This window comes from Chrysoperla carnea, chromosome 5 (assembly GCF_905475395.1).
Source record: "Chrysoperla carnea chromosome 5, inChrCarn1.1, whole genome shotgun sequence".
In the NCBI taxonomy this organism is placed as follows: Eukaryota; Metazoa; Arthropoda; class Insecta; order Neuroptera; family Chrysopidae; genus Chrysoperla; species Chrysoperla carnea.
The window spans coordinates 37070593-37092805 of NC_058341.1; the positions used below are offsets into that span (position 1 = coordinate 37070593).

Sequence of the window (22213 nt, forward strand, 5' to 3'; positions counted from 1 at the left end):
TGACACTTTTAATTTAAAGAAACACTCAAAACAGCTTTAACAAAATAATTAAAAAAACCTTTGTGTTTGTAATTCATTTTGAGGTGTTGATAATACATTCTGTTGAATTTGTTGCGTCTCTGTTGTCGGTATATTATCTTGGTTGTTAGCAGGTAAAGTCATTGCGTTAGTAAAGGCCAAAGCCTGGCTAATACTAGATCCAATTGCATCATGCGATCCACTTACCACATTTTCTAAAGACTTACGCCTAAAATTGTAAGTTATTAGTAAGAAATTATTTTTTTGTTACAAACAAAACAAAATATTAAAAATATATGCCCGGTTATCTAATCTAATCGTCTATTTGTTTAATGAGTAACAGTATTAACATAATCATAATCTGAGATTATTTATGTCTTAATTATTAAATTGTACACATATTGAATGATTTCAGGAGAATTCGGTTGGACCCAAGTGATATAAGTATTTTTGTTCGTTTTCCAGAGACCTCATAAAAAAAGGTGGGTTTTAGATTGAAATCAAAATCGACACATTTGTAATTTTATATATTATTTCTCTAGCCTGTTTTTCTGCGAAATCTTCCTTAAATTTCCTTGTCAAATTTCAAGATTTAAACCTCATTTTAAAGCTTATTGTGCTGGTTAATGACAATAAATAGACTCACGGTCTAAAAATGTACCGCACCGATTTGGTTATTAAGATATAATTTTTTTCAGTATATAATTTGTATATCATATTTGAAATAAAATTGCCTATACACAATAAAAAGAATGTAAATTACTATTGTTATTTTAAATATCGGTTAATTTTCGAAAACGGGATAAAAATAGGGCTAAACGTTATCTTAGTTTCATGGAAACTTCTGTATGTAATCTTGGATCTATAGAGTATATGTATTTCTAGGGAATTAAGGAATAGAAGTTAAAAATTAAACACTTCGTTATGTATTTCAATTTACTCCGAAATTTAAAGTTCATCATAGGAAGCCTAATACCGGATATCGGAAAATACATTCTTAAGAACTTAGAAAATTAGTCAATATAATTCTCTGACTTTTTGACCTGACCAGTAATTGTGAATTTGGTACTTTTTTGTTTGGAGTTGAGGAAGCTGTTACATGTGTCGTATAAAAAGATTTAAATTATCACAAACTTATCGATTTTGATTGGAACCTAAAAGCTTAAGGTTTGGGCGGGTCCTTTAATTTCTACACATTCTAGATGAACGTTTCTAAAAAAAATATTTGAATTTTAATTATTTTTGATTACTTCGTATACAAAGTGTCCACATCTACATGAAGTTAGCAAGAAAAAAAAAGTTTTCGTTATAAAAATTTAGCTTGCCAAGAAACTTTTATTTGGATGTTCTGAAAATAAACCAACTCATGAAATTTTTCAGAGAAAATTTTTCGAATATTCTCTTGCCTGTCGAAAAAAGCAGATTACTACTTATAAATTTTTGATCAGAATACAGTGTGTTCGAAAATTAACAAATTAATAACGTAAATTATAGAAAAGAGAGTACAAGTATAGTACAAGCCGAGACGAATCTGTTTAAAAATTTAAATACATCAGACAAAAATAGTTATAAATAATGAATTTCATCTTGAGATGACGAAAGCACTATTAAATTTTAATATGTATTAAAAACGAGATGAACACTCGTTGAAAAATCAGTAATACTTTTTCTGGATCTAATCTTCATTAAAAAATTGTTTACGCTACACCAAAATCCATTTTTCTGGAAAAGTTTAATACGAAATAGTTCTAATTTTGTATCGTTTTAAATAGTTTTAAACAGAAATAATGTGTACTCCTTTTAATTCATAATAATTCAATTTCTTAGATATTGTTAGCGGATATCAATCAGAGGATACTCATAAAAATGATATAATGATACCTACAGAATATGATTAGCCCACCCATCTTTTTAGGAAAGGTCAGTCTATAACAGATAATATTTTTAATTTCCATGTGTTAAATCTGTATTTCGATTCTTAAGGTTATATGACCACTTCCATTGCTTTCATTAAATTAATTTGTGTTAACAAAATTGTCACATAAAGATTAGCGAAACTTAAAATTCGCTAGGATTCCGTGTCGAATTTAGAATTCTGGTTCTCAAGATATAAGCTTCATAGGGATCCTATTTAATTTTCAATGAAATGAAGATTTTTCGTAATTTTTGGGGCTAAAACTAACTAATTAAATGATTTTCATAAAATAAATTTTTTTTACAATTTTCGTTATTCCCCAAGACAATTTTAAGAACAATTGATTGAGTTAATTGAGTAAAGTAAAGAAAGATAGCCACTCTCGCACACAAAGCAATAAGAGTATCTTTCTTCTCACTTCAGTGAACATAGTAATAAACAAACACATACTACTTAAGTGATTTTATGAACAGTGATTCCAAAATTTTGTTCGTAGTATCAATATTTTTAAGCGTTACAAACTTGGGACTAAACTTAGTATACCTTGATATATTTCATATATACATGGTATAAAAGTGAAATGTGTGTAAATGTGAAGTATTTTAAAAACGATCCTTGTAACCAACATAGGCGACAAAATATTAACGTGAGTTATTTGAATTGTTTGTAATTATAGGCAACCTTAATAGCTTATTAGCATCACAATTTGCATATCGTATTTTCATAATTCACTTTTGTTGATAAAAACATCAAATTGACAGATATATTCTTCAGAGGAAACAGAGTTGTATTCAGATAGAATCTTGTCCGTATCAACAATTCTTATAATCCTGCTACTCAACATTAAATGTAAATACTTAAGATAATGTCTAGATATTTTCAGATATTAGGGATTAATGATTTGTATATCTAAAAATATTTATAAAAATTATCTAATGTTTTACGTTAATTCAATATCAATAAACCAATTAACATTCCGAATTTCGATATTTATAAGTATATACTCCAAGGAAGCTAATTATACTATTTGGATTCTAAAGCCCCAATTTTCAATTGTTAAAAAAAATATTTTTGACGTAAAATTACTCAAAAAACTTCGTGAAGCTATATTTGGTTAAAAAAATTGATATTTGACTGTTTCTTTGGAGGGAGAGGGATATCCGGAATATTAATCTATAAACTTTTCTGAACAATAATCAATTGACAAAATGCGGTCCTCGACTTTTGCACACTCAACTCTATTTAGCGTCTGCTCTATTCAAAATCAATATTCCATAAATAGGTAAAGACAAAACAGTAATTTTTTTCTCCTGTTTGTCAACACTAGTAATACTAAATAGGCTAAAAGTCCGCAAGGAAAATTGTTCGGATTACTTAGCCCAACCGGAAATTCAGTAGTTTAAATTTACCTCGTGGCACTACAGCTTATGAAAAGCCTTAGTTTCTCGTTTCGGGTGTTGTAACACGGAAAGTTTCACGGAAATTGGTTTTTACCCCATACCAGATGGAGTAGCTGCTGGGGAGTGCACTCCCTTGCCTACACAGTAGATCCTATAATAAAATCCTGCCTACACAGTAGATTTTCTAACTCGATATTGGAGAGTCGTCTGAGGAACACTGAAACGTAAAGTGATTTTCCACAGTCATCCCTACAGATGAACTCCAGCCATTCGATATTCCTGATCTGTTATTATTTCTCGTTAGATTGATAACCCCACTACCCGAAGAGATTCGGTCCTTGAAGCAGACCGTCTAAACGGTTCTTTTTATTAGTTATTTATTCGCGTCATGGCTACGAAAGCTCTATAGGAACATTTTAGGAGTTAAATCATTATATTTTCATGACAAATATGGTTTCGATGTTGAGAAAAATTCCTGTTTTCCGTTGAGCCTTATAGTTTAAAAATGTCATGCAATTTTTGCCTCTTTTGGGCACTATTATTGTAAATTATGGTTTTTACCCGACTGTTAAGGAGTGGTATATTTGTTTGTAAATTACTTTATTATCTCGTTTCTTCCAAACGGATCAATAGATTTCAACATTTAATACATCATTATTAAATATCTATTCAACGTCTGCTGTAAACTTAAGTAGCTGAGCTAATGAGGATCTATTTTTTTCTCTGTAAATTTTCAAAAAGAAAGGCATATTGTCGACTACACGTGGAAATTTAACAATAAAAAAAAAACTAAAACATATATTTCTGATCAACGACAGCAAAGGATCTTAAATTATTAAATAGTTAATTTTGTTTTTATCAAGCCAGCCATTTGTATATCTACTCAAGGTTAATTTCCGCAAAACAATCAAACAAACAATTTACATTATAACAAGTGAAAACAAACAATTGACTGAGTTAATTGTTGAAATACCATGTATAGGCAGTGTTGATAACTCTGTCACATTTCACATACATACATATCTGACATATTTAACTGATATTCTCATATAATGCGCAAGTGTTGATGCGCAGTCGTTTGTTTTTTTTGACGTCATGTAAATAACAAAAGATATTCACTTTGATATTCCTATATTAATTACATACTATAAAATTTGTACCTAATTAACGCCCTCGTGGGTAAACAGTGATGTTTACAAAAAAATGTTTCAAACAAAAGTTATTTATTTTTTTGTAAGGAACATTTTTTACATTTAAACTTTTATTCTATCTCTAACGGTTTACAAGATGGGTACTACGGACCCATGACCCAATTGACCCATGTTGCTCATTTACGAACTTGACCTCACTTTTTACGTCCTAAGCACGCTGTAAAAATTTCAGCTTGATATCTCTTTTCGTTTTTGAGTAATCGTGACCACAGACGGACGGACGGACGGCCGGACAGCCGGACGGACGGACGGACAACCGGAAATGGATTAATTAGGTGATTTTATGAACACCTATACCAATTTTTTTTTTGTAGCATCAATATTTTTAGGCGTTACAAACTTGGGACTAAACTTATAATACTATGTATATTTCATATATACATGGTATAAAAACAATTTAAATGTGTTCACATAGGCAAACAAACGTCTTTTGAAAACGCATGTGCAAGAAAGATTAAGAATCAGTATTTTGAAAATTCAAATTTAAGTTAAATTTTTATAATTATTTTTAAAAAAAATTTTACTTACATTTAGAGATTTTTCGAGAGTTTAATATTAAAATTTTAAGCAAAAAACACCGCACACGTAATCAAATATTACTATGAATATGTATGAAAATTGATAAAAAATATAAATGTAGTCTAGGTATCATTTTTTTTTCAGCTGTACATTATAGCTTCAATGATAATAAAAATCTGCTTTTGGTATATTTATTAATAGGTAAGTACTGGGTGTCACCACCCAGTCATCAAGAAAATCAAGCCAAGAGACAAAAAAAATTTTAACCTTTTTAGGTTTTGCGTTTCAAAGGACTTTGATGCGCAATTACTGTTCAACGCACAACGTATGCTGTACAAATATAATAGTAAATTTTCTTGATTATCCGAAACTATAAAAAAAAGTTAACAAATTTTTCTGTAGTTGTTGGTCTATTGCACATGTTAAAATCAACTCTACCCAATAAAATTGAGGGGGGAGGGGATGAAATTGGAGGAGCCAAACAAGACTTCTTCTATAATAATCTTATCGTTCCGAGAAAAACGGTGCCATTCCAAAGTACCATCTAAATGTTCACCCCCTAGGTTTTTAACTTTCCGAGAAAATAGATAAAAGCGAATATTAACGTTTGTGATATTTAGGTAGCTTCGAGTTAGAGCCGTGCCCATGCCCTTGGGCCCTTTGAGACTCTGTCCACATAAATTTTGAGTTTTTCAGTTTAAAATAAATAATTTTAATAACATTCCATAAAAATGCTTAGGTACAAACCATGCATCATAATAATGTGTTTCTTGATTTTTTTCGACGTTTCTATTTTCCTTTTATTAATTAAACCCTTACCGAAGAACAATTCTGAATTGTTTAATCAAAATATGAGGTGTAGGCTGTAATTTTGGCACGGAGTGACCAAAAACCGACAAAAGGGCACCACAGCGAGTTTCACAGAAAAAAGATTAGATTTACCAACTTTTAAGTAGTATTTTCTGAAAAATGTCATCTTTTTAAATCATATCTATCCCCTAGACAATATGATTTAGACATAAGGCCTCTAAAGAAGTTTTGATTTTAAAACGTTTTATTTTAATAGAAAAAAAAACTAATAACACATCTTTAATACTTTATCCTAATACAGGAGTACGATTAATAATTAGAAAAAAATTAATGAGAGATTCCTTTCACAGAAATAAAAAAAATTCATATATATTTAGCTGTTATTACTTAATTTCGCAATGTCCCGCCACATTTTATATGTGGCGGAATATTTGATGCATTTCCGGTCATTATAAAAACATAATTTTTTTTTGTTTGTATTAAAATTGGAGATTATAAATTTAAAAAAACCGTAGGCAAAGTAGGCACGTGCCTACAGGTGCGAGGTTACAAAGAGGGCGCGAGCGTGGAAATTTTTAAACAAACATTTGTACAGTTATTGAAATGTATGACAGTCTAATTCATATAATTTCTGCAGAAAAGGGAAATTTTAATAAAAATGAACAGCACGTCTTGGAACTCTTAACAGTCCAAGATCATGAAAAGAACACAAAGAGGATATGGAAGAGAAAGCTCACAAAAGAGGCAAGAATTGTACAAAATTTTTACTTTAAATTTTCGTTTTTAAACAATTTGATAAATTTGAACACTGCAGAAGTTCAAAATACAGCAGGTATGTTAGTAACGATCTATTTTGCTACGGTCACAAAATTTAACCCGCCTCTGTAGGTACCTGAACAGCTAGAAGTAATTAAGGAGTTGATCGGATCTCAATTGAACGAAGGTTATGTTTGGCCGCAAATATGTAGACTCCCAACACTTATGTGATTCATTTATAAGTCGCATCGAGATCCCGTTTTGGCAGTAAACATGAGATTTTAGGTCAAGTGTCAAGTCGGTATATAGCAGGCAAGACATTACAGAATCAACAAACACTATTAAAACCACCTTTAATCCATTTTTAACTTCCCAATGTAGGTTATTGCAATGAGTCCGATTTTCTAATCAAAATATTTGGCAATAAATGTAATACGTTCTGTTTATTAAATATGCAGATCTCGTCTTTTATAAACTTAATTATGAGGAAACTACCATCTAAATCGATTTAATTATCAATAACAACAAATTGTCTAATTAAAGTTAGTTACCGAGAGGAATATAAAATATAGAATTTTGATTTCAATTCAAGTGTTAATTCACTTCTGAATTTCTATCACTTGGCCTCTTGTAGGAGGCCAAAGAACTTTTTTACAAAAGTCTCTGTCCTACAAAAACCTTTTTTAACCAGAAAAGGTTAGATGTGCGTCGGGTTGGGGCACCAAGGGCTCCGTACCAATACACTACTAATTGTTGGTGCTACTAAATATGTAGCGAACAAATTGTGTTTTTTTACCTGGCAGTTTGAGTGCCAAAAATCATTTTTATTATGGAAGCCTAATTTTTTTGTTTTACTTCCATGTGATTATAACAAGTGTATCGTTTCGGCGAAAAAATAAAAACAAACTCACGTTTTATGTCTGTTGAAAGGGATCCCATCGTATATGAAGCTAGGTGTCTGTCAATTTTAGGTTTTTCCTAATTTTCATGAAAACGGCGTATACTTTTTCTAAATAAATGCATTTCAATCGGTTTATATTTTTAATAGCTACATTAATAAATATGAACCACCAGAAAAATCTCTTGAAAGGGGGCGAAAATCGAGGAAAAGCAATTTTTTTTTAAAATTCCTATAAAGGTCTCCAATAAATTTTTAACATGCCAATTTATTCGACGTGCCTTTTTGAAACCTATATTTCGCCATGATATAACGTTTCTTTTTCCTTCAACAGACAGCAAGGAAAAATAGGAGTTTTTTTGAATCCTCAATTAAAAATTGAGGCGAATCAAGCGAAAAAAATTGTTAGTATTTTAAAATCCGATATTCTTTGATTTGCTTTTTTCTTCTATCTCAGACGGATTTAAATTTATTTTAGAAAAACAACTTTTTGTCTTCCGCAAAAAATATATTTGTTTATTGGGAAAGTATACGTACGAACGTATGCGTTATACGTTACATCGTTGCCAACTCAGTGGCTTTACGACTAAAACTAATGGATTTACTCTTCTTTTTGTGGACAAATAATTTAATATTTTAATATCATTTATGCTACTTATTGAAATTTTTGTGATATAAAACGAAAAATATTCCGGTAACACTGCTATCTAGTGGTTTTCTCTCATTTGTTTAGTGGGTTTGAGAATTGAAAGTTGGTAATACTGTATACGTAATACAGAAGGTGAAATCTTCAAATCTTCTTCATGAAATTTCACCAAATGAGAATGGCACACGGAGGTAATAGGTATTATGTTAAATTTCATATATGGAGGTATTAATATGAGTATTCCACAAATACCACTTGCTGTTCTTTAGATATAGCATTTTTGTTAAAGGTCTTATTGTTAAAAACTTGTGTTTTTGTAATGAGGGTGCATAAAAAATAGGTTTAAAATTGAATCATAAACATTAAAAACAGTATCAGTATGAGTTAATAGTCTGTACATAAAGATAATATAAATAATAGTTTTTAAAAAACATGCTATGTAACCAGCTGAACTAAAAAGTAAAAAATAATTTCTATTAGTTAAAAAAGAAAGACATCATTCCACGCTTTTTTACGATAAAATGATTTTTTTCTTAATCATCCTTTTTTTTTAACTTATATAGAACTTGTTTTCTACTTTTTGGTTTAGCTAATTACAACAGCGTGTTTTTTAAAAAACTATTTTTTATTTTCTACCTTTTAATACAGCTAGCTACAAAAGCTGATATTGTTAGTTTAATGGATTTTAATGAAAGTTTTATGCAAATTGGATAGACACATTTAGTATCAAATTATTACGATTTTCTCAAGAGGAACCTTGGGAAAAATGAAAAAATTATAATTTGTATATTCTTCAATTTTAATGAAAATCATTTATTATACTTCCAAGTTTGTAACGCTTAGATATATTGATGATACGAACATTTTGGTAAAGATGTTCATCATCACCTAATTAATTAATTTTCGTTTGTCTACCCGTCTGATCGTCATCACGATAATTCAAAAACAGGAAGAGATATCAAGCTTAAATTTTTATAGCATGCTCAAGACGTTAAATTGAATTTGAATAAACGAGCAACATAAGTCAATTGGGTCTTGTAAACTGTTAGAGATAGAACAAAAGTTTAAATGTAAAAAATGTTCCTTATTAAAAAATAAACAACTTTTGTTTGAAACATTTTTTCGTAAAAATTTCAAGGTAACTTCAACTAGTGGTCTTTTGAAAGATTCTTGAAAAACGGAAAAAAACATACTACGAAAATTTTGTGTTGAATTTTTAAACTTTTCTAATTTATAAAAAATAATACAAGCACTGACATTCAATACTTTCTATACAGAGTATTTCAACAATTAACTCAATCAATTGTTTGCTTTCACTTGTTAAGGGGTAATTTTTAAGCAATGACTTTGTCAATCCATTGGATTTTTAATTTAAGCTAATTGAACCTCGAGAACCATAATGTAAAACGATTTTAGCCTATCGCATTGTTTGTGCCAGGTTCAAATTTAAAAAAATCTTATAAACAATTTATTTCGAAATTTTTTGGCCGCTCATGTTTGTACAGTGGCGTATTTCATTTCGAATTTTCAATAATATTTTTTACCACTCTTATGAATAAGATAGCAGTGCCTGTATATCTTTAATAGTTTAAATAAATTTGCTCTACATTTATTTAAAAAATAATTAAGTTCTAAACTAAATAATTGGGTCACACATTGTGGCTTCAAAAACGTTGATTAAGTCGTGACTCCAAAACACTGAGATACGTTGTTTGAAAGTACCTATGTCATAAAGATCGACCTGTACAAAAAAACATAAACCTTTTGGGTACTTTCTAATCAAGTAACTTTTGACAATTGGTTACAAAATCGCCAAAAAAAGAGAAAACAAAAGCAATGTACTTGCCTAAACAAAATGTGTTTACGACCTCTTAAGAAACATTTGATGATAATAATATTCATTAAAAAAATATTATTCCACAATAATTTTGTAAGACAACACACTGTACGATTTAATTTTTAGATAATTATTTAAAACTATTTGAGAGGCACTAAATTCACAAATTAGAGTTAACTGCATGTGCTAATTTTTAATATAAACTACTTCCTTACCAAAAATATAATCTTTTTTTAAACCTATGTTTTTTATTATGTGATAAAAAAATGAGTATAATTTTCAATTGAACAAAATTCATATAATTATACCTACATTAATTAGTGCATATTTACGATTATTAAAAGCTAAATTCATATAAACCGGCATAAACCACTTATTCATAGTCAAAAATTAATTTTTTATAGAAGTTAATAAAATACAAGTTAAAAATAATTGCTATTACCAAATATTAAATAAAAATCCACCAAAATCAAAGAAAACAGAAAAATAACATGCTGTTAAATTTTCATTTGGTTAAGAAAATTAAACCAAACAGAGTACCCTAAAATGATGTGGGTTTTGCTTACATGAATGTAGAAGCTTGGCCTATGAAAGTTTCCTCGACAGAACTCATAGGAAAATTGACTAGATTTACGTCCAATATATTTAACCATAGCACAATATGTACAATCACCTTTTTTTAATTAAAACTTTTATATTAGTTATATTTTTAAGTAATTATTTTTAATCTGTAAAAAAAAATGACAATTCACTTTCAGCAGCTCAAATACAGGCTGTTAATGTGTAAGTCGTGTATTGAATACTGTATAAAGCAGTGAGTACCAAACAAAAAGTATAATAAAAGATATATACAGGTGTTAAGTAATATGTGAACTTCTGGGAATGGAAAGAAGACTTAAAAAGAAGAAATAAAGTTATACATATGGTCAATTAGTTTTATTTTCTTAGTTACAGATAATTTTTTGTTTTTGCATGGTATTTGTTTATTTATTAGTAGGCTTTAAACATAAGACGGCTTTGACTTAACACTTCCCAAAACAAACAACTGATAAGAAAACAAGTGAAAACAAACAATTGACTGAGTTAACTGTTGAAATACTCTATATAGAAAATGTTGAATGTCAGTCCTGGCATTAAAAGCGTTACTAACTACAGGGCATAAAAACAGTAATAAGAAGCAAGCAGTAACACTGTAACACATGTTGCAGTACCAATAAAAAAGTGTCTGTGCACGGTACTGTCGCTAACAAAATAAATTTTTCAATGGCGTCATTTTGAGGTTTGTCGGAATTTTCAACAAAAATGTTTGGTTTTATAGAGATCTACCAAGTACATTACGTTTATTTAGAGATATTTGTTGAGTTTGATACGATTAATTTGAAGAGTTTATGAAACATTACGTTTTTCTTAAAAAACAAAACGATGGATTACGACTAAATAAAGGCAAAATTGAAAAAAGTAACTAACCTTTTTTTACTTATTCGTATATGCAAGATCTTGTACAGAACATCCTCTTACGTACTTTTTGTAAAACTCTGTATAATTTGAATGTACATCATTACCTTTGGTTCTTATGAATATATTCATTTCCTTAAAATGAGAATTTTGAACCTGTCAAGGTTTTAACTAAAAATAGTTTATTAGGAGCACATTTTAGAGGTCTATGTCTTCAGTTATATGTGTCTGTTCCATCATATATTTTGTCTTTATTTAATACATTTGTAAAATATTTAAGTAGTTTATTGTAAATAAAATAATTAAGATTGTTATTTATATAAATAAAATAATAATAAAACTTAGATTTTTCTCAAAGGAAAAGGTAATCAAATATTAATTGTTAAAAATTATGAAAATGTTCGAATAATGTACAAGATAATATGCGCACGCATATGATACCGAGTGATTGGTCATCTAAGTGACGCCATCAGTTATAGTTGTTCGGCATTTATATGTGGAAATGGTGTATTTTCAGTGCGTTGAATATAAAATGTTTAAATTTAGTGCTAAATATGTTGTATTTACATATTAATAAATTATTATGATCCACTTTTAATAATTATATAAAAACAATAAAGTGTATATCAAAATATAGGTTTGTTTTCCAATCAAAAATATTGTGTGTATATTTTTTTTCAAAACGACTACTTTCCAATCCAAGCATTAGAAATGAAATCCCCGTAAGGGGTAGCGTAAACAAATTGTTATTTGTTTATTATTAGCAGATCAATTTATTTCGCACGTTATATATTTTTTTAACCGATTCTCATTTGGTTTTGTTTCATTTGTTTCGATTTATGGAGGGAATTATATGGTTTTCATGACAATGTCTTATATTATTGTTAGATATTTTTTGCCATTAGTCCAAGCACCACTTAACTTACTACCAACTTGATAAACTTATGTCTGTCGAGTTTATGTATTAAGGCAAGGTCAATTTTTGTTTTGGAATTGTTCGAAAAGTAAATTTTATTGCTTCTTTATTATAATTTAATTAAAATTTTTTTTAAATTGTCTATTTCCATATGCCGGTCTATAGAACGTAAAAATACAAGATATATTTTAACTTGATATAAATAATAAATACTTGCCCAGCTTCTATATATAGCGATTAAGTAAAGAAAAATAAGTACTTTTAGCTTAATTTTTTGTATGCCGGTCATTGCAAAAATTTACTTTACTAGATATTTTTCAAAACTCGTTATGTTAATAGATAGAGTTTGTTTTGCTTTAACAGAACTGTAATTTGTTTAATGAAAATACCGCCGTAAATATACAAGGTGTGCCAGGAGAAATGGTTAATATTTAAGGGTAGTAATAAAACAGAATTTATTAAATTGTGTGACACGTTGAATTTTTAATGACGGAAATTTAGAAGCTTTGAATAGGTTTACATAAGAGGGTTTAAAGTCGTCAACCATTAACAAATTAAGATTAAGAAACATTGGTTTATAAGGTTTGTTGTTACAAAAATTATCAGATCTTGAAGCTGAAAATATTGCTTTGAGCTTTTTAAGATTACGAAGAATAAATCTACTTTTAATGTAAATAGTTCATATTGTGAGCATTTTCGCATTCAAGCCTATATAAACTTAAAGTTGCTCCCGCCCTTAAATATTTACCATTTCTCAAAACATTCTGCATGAATCTAAAATAGAAGTTTCCGGTTATGAGAATTTTGGAAGAGGAAAAGTTTTAGGGCGTAGCCTTAACAAAAGTCTCTCCAATAACCATTCTTAATAAAGAGTCAAAATTTGCCCTGGTCCTAGATCTCAGGATTAGGGCGTAACATTTGAGCGATAGTCAACTCAAAACGGCTCAAAATTTGAAGGGCTGTTTTCAGGTAGAAAAATTTTGCATAGCTGACAACTTCAAGGCTGGGTAATTCATTGTGGGCAATATTCAAAGAAAATAAATTAATGAGAAATGCAAAAATCATTTGGTCGACACGAGATTTACGTTTCTCAAAATAAATGCCTGTTGAATATAAATAATTTTTGCATTTTAAGGCCTCCGTGCAATTGAAAAACTATCACAGAAATATGTTGTTAGTTAAAATCTTTCAACAACCTCGCAAACTAATTATTCTGTAACAATTCGAATATCACGGCTGATCGTAGACCTAAAAAATATTTATTTAGAAAAAATTTAAATGAAAGTTTTCTTTTTTTAGATTGTGTATAAATAATTTTCAAATAAACATTTGTATTTGAGAAGACTTGAATTGAAATGAGTTCAGCTCTAAAACAGCCTGTTTTACCATCAACAGGAAATCAAAATCCAACGACTCCTGGAAGTGGTAACATTACTAATACACCAATTGGGCTAAATAAGAATCTTACCCAATCGACAGCTTTACCTATCAGCTCTAATACATCAGTAACAACAAATCGGACAGTTTCATCTTCTATAAGTGGTATGCAGCTAGGTGGCAATGCAACGCCTATTAGTGGAAACAAGAGCTTTCCACATAATATGTCAACTTCACAGCCCCAAGCGTTTGCTTCACAACAGTTATCGTCAAGTCACAGTACGACAGTAGCTTCAAATACAACATCGGCGCATCAACAGAATGCGCCAAGTGTCGCACATCAACAAAATGTGCCGTCACACCAAAATGTGCAAAATTTACAACAAGCGGTTACTGCACATCAGGCGCATCCACAAGCGGCCCAGGAAATGCAGCAGGCTTCAATTCAATTTAATAAGCAAGTGAATTGTTCAAATCCCACATTAGGTAAGATTTCAGACAATTTTAGAAAATATTTCTCTTATAGCAAAACGAATTAGATTTTCGTGGCTTTTGGGTTCTTATTTTCTAGAAAATTGAATATCCGAGACAAAAATTTTGTTTTTAATAATAAGATATATCATAAAAAACATGGAGGGATTAAAATCGTAAAAATGCAAATAAACTGTGGAGTAATTACTCCCAAAAGTATACTAAAAACGAATATCCAGTCTATTAGATTGTTGGATAATTATTATTACTTTATTAGAAACTGTCTGAAAGCGATTCGAGAATAAAAACATAGATGATATCTTAAAAATTATTATCCCAATCATCAAATGAATTCGATTTTTGAAATTTTGTTGGTCAAAATTACTCTGTATATCGAGTAGTTTTAAATGTTTTTAATCTTTTAGGTGGATCTATGCCTTCACCTGTAAATATGGTACAAGATCGTACAATTAACATAGCGAGTGTACCGCCCCAATCTGTTCCATTACCAGCAACAACATCTGCAAATAGCTCACAAAGTTTAAGTTCATCACAAAATTCAACAACAAGTCTTTCTCAAACTTCCACAAGCAGTAGTACAACAACTTCAGTAAATTCGTCCAGTACAGGCAGCAGCACTCCTTCATCTCAAACATCTACTACATCAACAGTAACATCTTCACCACAAAAAGTAAATACATCACCAGAGAAAGCAGACAATTCGAATACAAGCCCAAGTTCGACAAACACTACGGTACCTGCTGTTTCAACTACAACTGCTAAACCAGCAGTACAAGCGAATGGAACAATTGAACCGGTAAATCCAAAACCTACGCCACAAACTAATAAAGATGAAAGTAACAAGGAAGTTTCGACACAGCCAGCGGCTCAAGCAAATCAAGTTGCGACTACAGTTACGACTGAAATTAAAATTAGTAAAGAAATCGTAGTTGAAGAAACTATTAATGATAATAAGAAAGAAGCTGAAATTAAAAGTAAGTTGAATCTTATTTATTCCCGTTACACGAGTTTTGCTAATTATTCATTATTATCAACTAATGCGTTAACTTCAGGTTTTCGCAATTAAACAGGTTATACTCTGGTTAATTTTTAAAATAATTCTTTCAATTTTAGAATTTTTTTTAAACGTTTCAATTTTAAAAATCGAAAGCTATTACTTTCGTTGCTTTGCATGTATAATTTACGCACTACACGCCTAAGGCTTCAATTCTTGAGCGATTTTGACGAAGCATGTCTAGATTCCATTGAAATATAATTTTTTGAGGATAGATAACATTACCTTTAATTTTATTATTTCAATCCTTAAAAACTCGAACACATTATACACTTTGAGAAACCTGGAAACAAGTTTATTTTCCAATTTTCTCGAAAATGGTGATAAATATTTAAACAAGCTTGCAGCAAATTATATCTAAATTAATTCATGTACATATTTTTCGTAATATGCACATGTCAATAATAAAAGAAATTTAAAATTAGCTCTGTGGGGAAATTAAAAAAATATATATATCAAAAGCTTAATTATTTTATAGAAAATTGAGAAATGAAGCTTTATTAAATTTTTTTTGGCATTTGTCGAAGATGTAGCCCAAAAATAATGGCAGATTCAGATCTGAAGGAGAGTAATAAATAATGCTTTTTATTTATTACAAAAACACTGGGACAATATGGTTTTTCTTAATATCTTGAAAAATATTGACTTTTTTTGTATTTTATTTCCTATTTATCTAACTAAATATTATTGAACTCAAATTATTATGCTAATTTTTGTGAAAAGTTTGAAACAATTCATGGGGCAAATTTGTAGACAATGTTGCTCTGGTCTGAGATTTTATCATACTTAAACTGTTATAAAGACTGTAATTCATAAACAATATTTTTTAAATATTTGCAGCTGCAGAAATAACGAAAAAAGAAGTAACTTCAATATCATCAACAACCGAATCCATAAAATCAACAAATCCATCTGCAACAAGTATTACTCAACAATCAACAACCACATCGACCACACAAGTTACACAACAAGTACAAAAATCTTCTGAATCTGTAACAATAAGTGCCGTTCAACAACAAACAAACACTACTAATTCAACAACAACCCCAACAAAACAAGTACAAAATAATGTTACAAAAAATTCACCACCAAAAGTTGAACAACAAAAAACAACACCCACAAAAACATCTCCGGCTAGTGCCAAAACGACCACACCACCAGCGGCAGTAACACCCGCACCACCAGCACCAACTACACCATCGACACCATCAACACCATCAACTACAGCACCCACAACGACCGCTACAAGTACACCACGTAGTGCGAGTAAACGAAAACGTGATTCGACTAGTAAATCTCCAAAAACTAGTGTTAGTGAAGCATCTTCACCAGCGAAAATTGCCAAAGTTGATAATGTACCGTCAACGCCACGTAGCCATAAATCACCGGCTTCAAATAAACATGATGAAAATCAAAAGGGTAAACGTGTCCGGGTTCGAACACAACCATATCAAAGCCCTTTGCCAGAAATTGCATTGATTACAAAATTATCTACGAAAAATAAGGGATCACCAACTTCTGATGATAAACTCATCGCATTTTACAAGTACGTATTTATCTTTTCGCGATTTTCTTAGCCTTAGATCTGGATTGTAGTTTTGTGCAAAAATTTAAGTATGGGGAGTTTTTTTTTTTTTTTTTTTTTTGGTTTGGTAACTGCTTTAGTGAGAAAGTATTTTTGTACATTCAAATACGTCTAAAATTATGAATGTTAGAAAGGTAAAATAGTATTTATTGCCTATATTTTTTAACAAATAGCATTTATTTTTTTATAGAGTTTATGCGTATTTTGGGTTTGGATAGACATCCACAATCTGGTACATTTTCAAGCTATGATGTCATCAAAGATGGCAGCTTACATTATACTTTAAAGATGTACAATTCGTGAATCTCTTATACGATTTTCAAAATATTTTGTTGTTTGAAAGATGTCTATATCTACATTTTTTGTAATATATCAAGAGTCCTTCCAGACCTTCCAAATTTTAATCATACGTTGGATTTCTTGCATTAGTATTTTATTGATTAGACAGGCTATACACACTCTACACGAAATTACAGTTGGCAAAGAATGGCTTTATGATTTACGCTCCCATTTTGTTAACATATACAAAGAGAGGTTTTTAGGAAGGTCAAAACACAACATTTGGAACTTTTGGTAAATATAAGCAAAATGCAATAAGAAAACTTTTTTGCAATAAGAAAACTTGTAGAAAATAATTTTTACTACAATTCCACCATCTTATTATTTTTGTATTACAATAATAAATTATAGAGGTCTGTGTCATTTTTTAAAATAGCATTAACAGTTCTTTAAGATAACATCCCGCGAAATATTTATTCGAGGAAGAGAGTCACTACATGGCTTTGATTCATTTCTTTGAATTAATGTATTTTATTTTTTTTACAAAACAATTATTGTAAATTTTACTACCGGCTCTTTGTTTTATTCATTTATCTATTTTAGGAACGAATTTTTGGCTGTACGAAATAGTGAGGGTGGTTTTTATGTATGCCAAGCTGTCCAAAATGTATATAAAACTTCTTCCAAAATTAAAATTCGTTGGTTGTCAAATCATGATAAATCAACGGACATATATACTCCGGATTTTTATGACTTCACTGGTAAATATTTTAATTTTTATGTTTAGTAATGCCTTACACACACGGTTCAGATTTTGTGGTCAAAATCTAAAAGTAGTTGGTAAAAATTAATTTCCACGAGCTGATGATAACAATTTGTTTTGGAACTAGGTACAAACTAGTTTCCAATGCACCCGTGTGTGTAGACCCTTAATCTAGCTAATTTTAGATTTCCTTGTTTACAAATATTTTGATCGTGATAAATATTTCTTTTTCAGAATTTGATTGTATTTTAACGAATTTAAGTTTAAATAAAGTCGACAAAACAACATTTCGATTACCAAAAGATGAATTGGAACGCACTGAAAGTATTCTTAAGCGTGCACTTAACCACGAACAAGGAGTGGAAGATCCCGATTCTTCATTAACTGAAGAACACCCTGATGGATGTAAGTAATGTTTTGAATATTTATTTATGTAACGCCATTGACATTTGTCCCAATTTTCAATTTAGTTGTTCATGAAACAAATAATAATGCATCTGTACTCCAGAAGCTATTGTAACATAAATTCATATTAGGGATTAAATACAAAAATCTAAGAAGTATCAAAAAAATCTTAAAAAATATCCAACAACAAATAACTAATAATTAAAAAAATTTACCTTATAAAAAAAAATCCGGTTCATTTGACGACTAGTTGTGAAGTTCTGGAGACAAAACTTAAAATTTCATTTAGATTCCGATAAAATTTAAGAAATAAGGTAATTTTGATTTAAAAAACAAAAATCGCGTACATTTAGTGATTAGATGTAGTTTCTGAGATATCATCCTAAATTCTAGATGAGTAGCGATTTCAACCAGTTTCTTAAAAATTGGTTGTCCTAATTGGGTCCTAATTACTCTAAACAATCTAAAAACAATGGCTAATTATCTTTGCGATATTTTTAGTTTATTTAAAATTGTTTGAAATATACAAAATTTGTTTTCGATTTGAATAAAAATCAATATAATGTGCATAAGTACTCTTAAACAACGTTTATTCTATCATTTAACGTACAGTCATTGATTAAACTACTTTCTAATGAAGTTAAACTTCAACAAGGGTTTATTCTGTATAAATTTTAACAAATCAGGGAAAATTATGATAAATTATAAATCATGTGGGAATCTTGTAAGTCGAGACTTAGGGCCAAATTATTTATTGGGTTCTATAAATACGATAGTTTATTTCTGGTAAACAGATGAATTTTTTTAAATATTTATTGATTTTATTTAAGATCGCTTAGATAAATTTTTGTTATTAATCATTTTATAATAATCATCCAATGTTCTTACAGTGGATTTGTCACTATTACGAGACGAAACACAATTAAAAAAACGAAAATCAAATGCTTCAAAAGCGAAAAAACGAAAATCTGGTGAAGCTAAAACAGAAAATAATGAAGAAGGAGCAACACCATCAAAAGTTGCAAAAACAAGTCGTCGTAGTGCGAAGAAACCTAGTCGTGCTAGTGCGACTCCTAAAAAAACAGTAGCGAAAAAATCACCTGTTGCTAGTGCGAAAAAAAGTGCAAAAACTCCAGCTAAAAAAACGCCCGCAAAAGCTTCACCTAAGAAAACTCCTGCGAAAAAAGTTGCAGCCACTCCTAAGCCTGCTGTTGCATCCACTTCAAAAAAAGGAGCACCAAGCTCTACTAAAAAAGATTCTGGTGAGTATAATCAAATATAATGAATTTGTTTTAACGATGACAATTTATTAATAATATTTATATATTTTAGCAACAGCGTCGCGTTCGCAAAGAGCTGCAGCAAGAAAAAGTGACAATTCTCTACAAACAAGTCCCGTTGTGGATGCGAAGAAAGCGAAAGTATTAGCCAAAGTTGCAGGTAGAAAATCAACTGCAACACCTGCGGCGCCAACACCTAAAGCAAAATTAACTAAAACTCCAGCAAAAACAGCTAAAGCAAGTAAATCTACACCCGCTGCGACACCTTCTAATAGAGGTAGTTATTTTAAAAATATTCATAAACTTTTTGAAAAAAAACTCACAAGACTTGAAGATATCTAAGTCTTAACCTGTTTACCCCACACACCCTTATTGTGGGATCGACTGAAAATGTCAAATTATGAGAAATAGTTTAACCAACAACATCCTGTCACAAGATCCACTATCTTTCCCAATTGCCCAGCTGTGGAATTGCAAAACTTGGACTGATGTATGTCCTCCGTGAAATCCCAATAATCAAAGTAAACTTGCGGTAGTTGATTCGAGGTTTGGGAACATTTTGGAGCATCTTGCTATCAGCATTTTTATTCTATATTTTTAAACCTTCGCTCTAATAAGATATTCTGCTCTTACTCTTAGCTCATCCGTGTATAGGTCCTAGAGCATACACATCTTTTACCCTATTAGATGATAAATAATTTATGACCAATGACATCTTCATACTTTTATTTATATTTACAGGAACGCGGTCAGCCAAGACACCCCAAACAACACCCGTAGCATCATCATCAACAGCATCAGCAACAAAAAGCAGTCGTCGCACTTCAGCAACAAAACGGGGTAAAAAATAATTCATATAGACACAACGTGATGCATGATGAACGCATTAAAATTTAACAATAAAAACAAATGAACAATTTATTTTATATATATATAAAAACAAAAAAACAAAAGTGTAACTTAAGGTTTAGAAAACAAATGAATTAAAAAAAGTATATAATTGAAAACAAAATGTGCACAGAATATAAATTTTAAAAAAATTAAAAAAAAAATTAAATAGATATAAGAATTAAATATTAAACGAAATAATGTTTACACTTATAAAAAAAAATTTGAAAAACTGTTAAAAACAAACCGTCATCATCAATCATCCGAGTATATATGAAGTGTTTTTAGAGGTTTCGTTTAAAAAAATAGTAAAATTTAGTCAAAGCAATGTGTATTTTTTAGTACTGAATTAATATATCATCTCATTATTTTTGTTTACATCCAGACAAAAAATTTTACTACACAGGTGTTGTAATGTTGATGTTTAAAAGAAAATTTATGAACGTGACTAAAAAATAAATTTATTGTTTTGTTTATTTAACTATAAATATAGGACGCCATCTCATGTTAATCGGTAAATAAAAATGTACAATAATAGTTCAAATCCTTATATTTTAAGGGTTAGTTTCTAGAAATGTAAGTTTTAAAAGTATATTATTGTATTTTCTGAAAATTTATTGGAAAAAGTGCTTCATCATTTGAAAGTATGTGCTGAGCGTAAATTGAGTTTTTTTGCCAACAGATGTCATAAAAGAAGAAAATATACTAATTAAATTGAAAACTCTAATAAATTTCAGAAAAAATAAATTAATTACAAAAATAATTGGTATAAAAAAAGGACAAAAATGAATATATTATGTATTAATAATATTATAAATAAAATACGTCTATATAACATACTACATCGTTTGTTTATAGAGGAAAAATCATCTTATCCCCTTAATATAAACTAGAAAAAAAAATAAAGGGTACAAAATCAAAAATTATTTTTTAAATGCATATTTTTATTTTACTGACTAACTTCACGAAGAAAATTATTTCTTAACAAAACAACAAAAATGATTTTTTAAATGATTGTATTCATAATTTTTTATAAAAAATAAAATAAAGAAACAAAAATATAAATTCGAGAGACCACTTTTAAAAATTAATTTAAGTACTAAAATTGTAGCATAATTTATGAATAATAATTGATATTTTAAAATTTTAAATATCTATCTAAGAGAATTTAAGGTATTTAGACAGTATGATTGCACTTTTCAGAATGTAACTTAATAAAGATAAGTCACATTAATAGAGGTGTTTTTAGAGATCGTTTTTAAAATTATTCATCAATAATTTATCTATTATTATTTATGAAAATAAAAGATAATTTTTATAGGGAACTTGGATTAAAAAATCTCGATATTAGATTTTAATTTGCAACGTTTCGTTGGCCTTTTATTTTGCAACTTCATCTGACAAGCTACAGCAATATAAGGCAAAAAACGTAAAATATGTAAACAAAAAATAATACTTTTGAGGTTACATCCTCGTTATGTCTTTAATATGTAAATTACATGTAATTATTTTTTGTCTTATACTGATGAAGTTGAAAAATAAAAAGGATACGGTCAGCGAAACGAAAATCTAACATACATATTAAGTTCCCAAGAAAAATTATCTTTTATTGTTTGAAACATGAATGAGATTTAGAATGTAGATTTATGAAAGTTTTCAGTATTTTTTAAAATGAGATATTTGCTCTATAACAAATGAAAAGAGTATAA

The 22213-nt window shown here is 29.4% G+C and overlaps 2 protein-coding genes across 6 annotated transcripts in view; one reads left to right on the forward strand and one right to left on the reverse strand.

Moving 5' to 3' along the window:
• The window catches only part of LOC123300150 (protein Aster-B-like), a 35337-nt gene extending 23754 nt beyond the window's left edge, over positions 1-11583 (reverse strand). The window contains exons 1-2 of one of the 4 annotated variants that reach the window (XM_044882648.1): positions 11478-11583; positions 59-247 (exon numbers count right to left, since the gene is read on the reverse strand). In XM_044882648.1, coding sequence (XP_044738583.1) covers positions 59-162 — 104 coding nt within the window. In that variant the 5' untranslated portion in view covers positions 163-247; positions 11478-11583. Of the gene's footprint in view, positions 1-58; positions 248-5072; positions 5199-10576; positions 10767-11477 lie in introns of those variants that run through there. The other 3 variants (XM_044882646.1, XM_044882647.1, XR_006535377.1) reach the window with 3 other exon arrangements.
• Positions 11584-11958: 375 nt separating this feature from the next.
• LOC123300590 (mucin-5AC-like) lies at positions 11959-20549 on the forward strand. Of its 2 annotated transcripts, none has more exons than XM_044883182.1 (9): positions 11959-12102; positions 13681-14244; positions 14655-15224; positions 16145-16850; positions 17772-17929; positions 18166-18336; positions 19227-19598; positions 19669-19893; positions 20358-20549. In XM_044883182.1, exons 2-9 carry the CDS (start codon positions 13737-13739, stop codon positions 20465-20467), a joined length of 2820 nt encoding a protein of 939 aa, XP_044739117.1. In that variant the 5' UTR covers positions 11959-12102; positions 13681-13736; the 3' UTR covers positions 20468-20549. The 2 variants fall into 2 exon arrangements, with proteins under 2 accessions (XP_044739117.1, XP_044739118.1); XM_044883183.1 differs by having other exon boundaries at positions 13777-14244.
• Positions 20550-22213: the final 1664 nt, after the last annotated feature.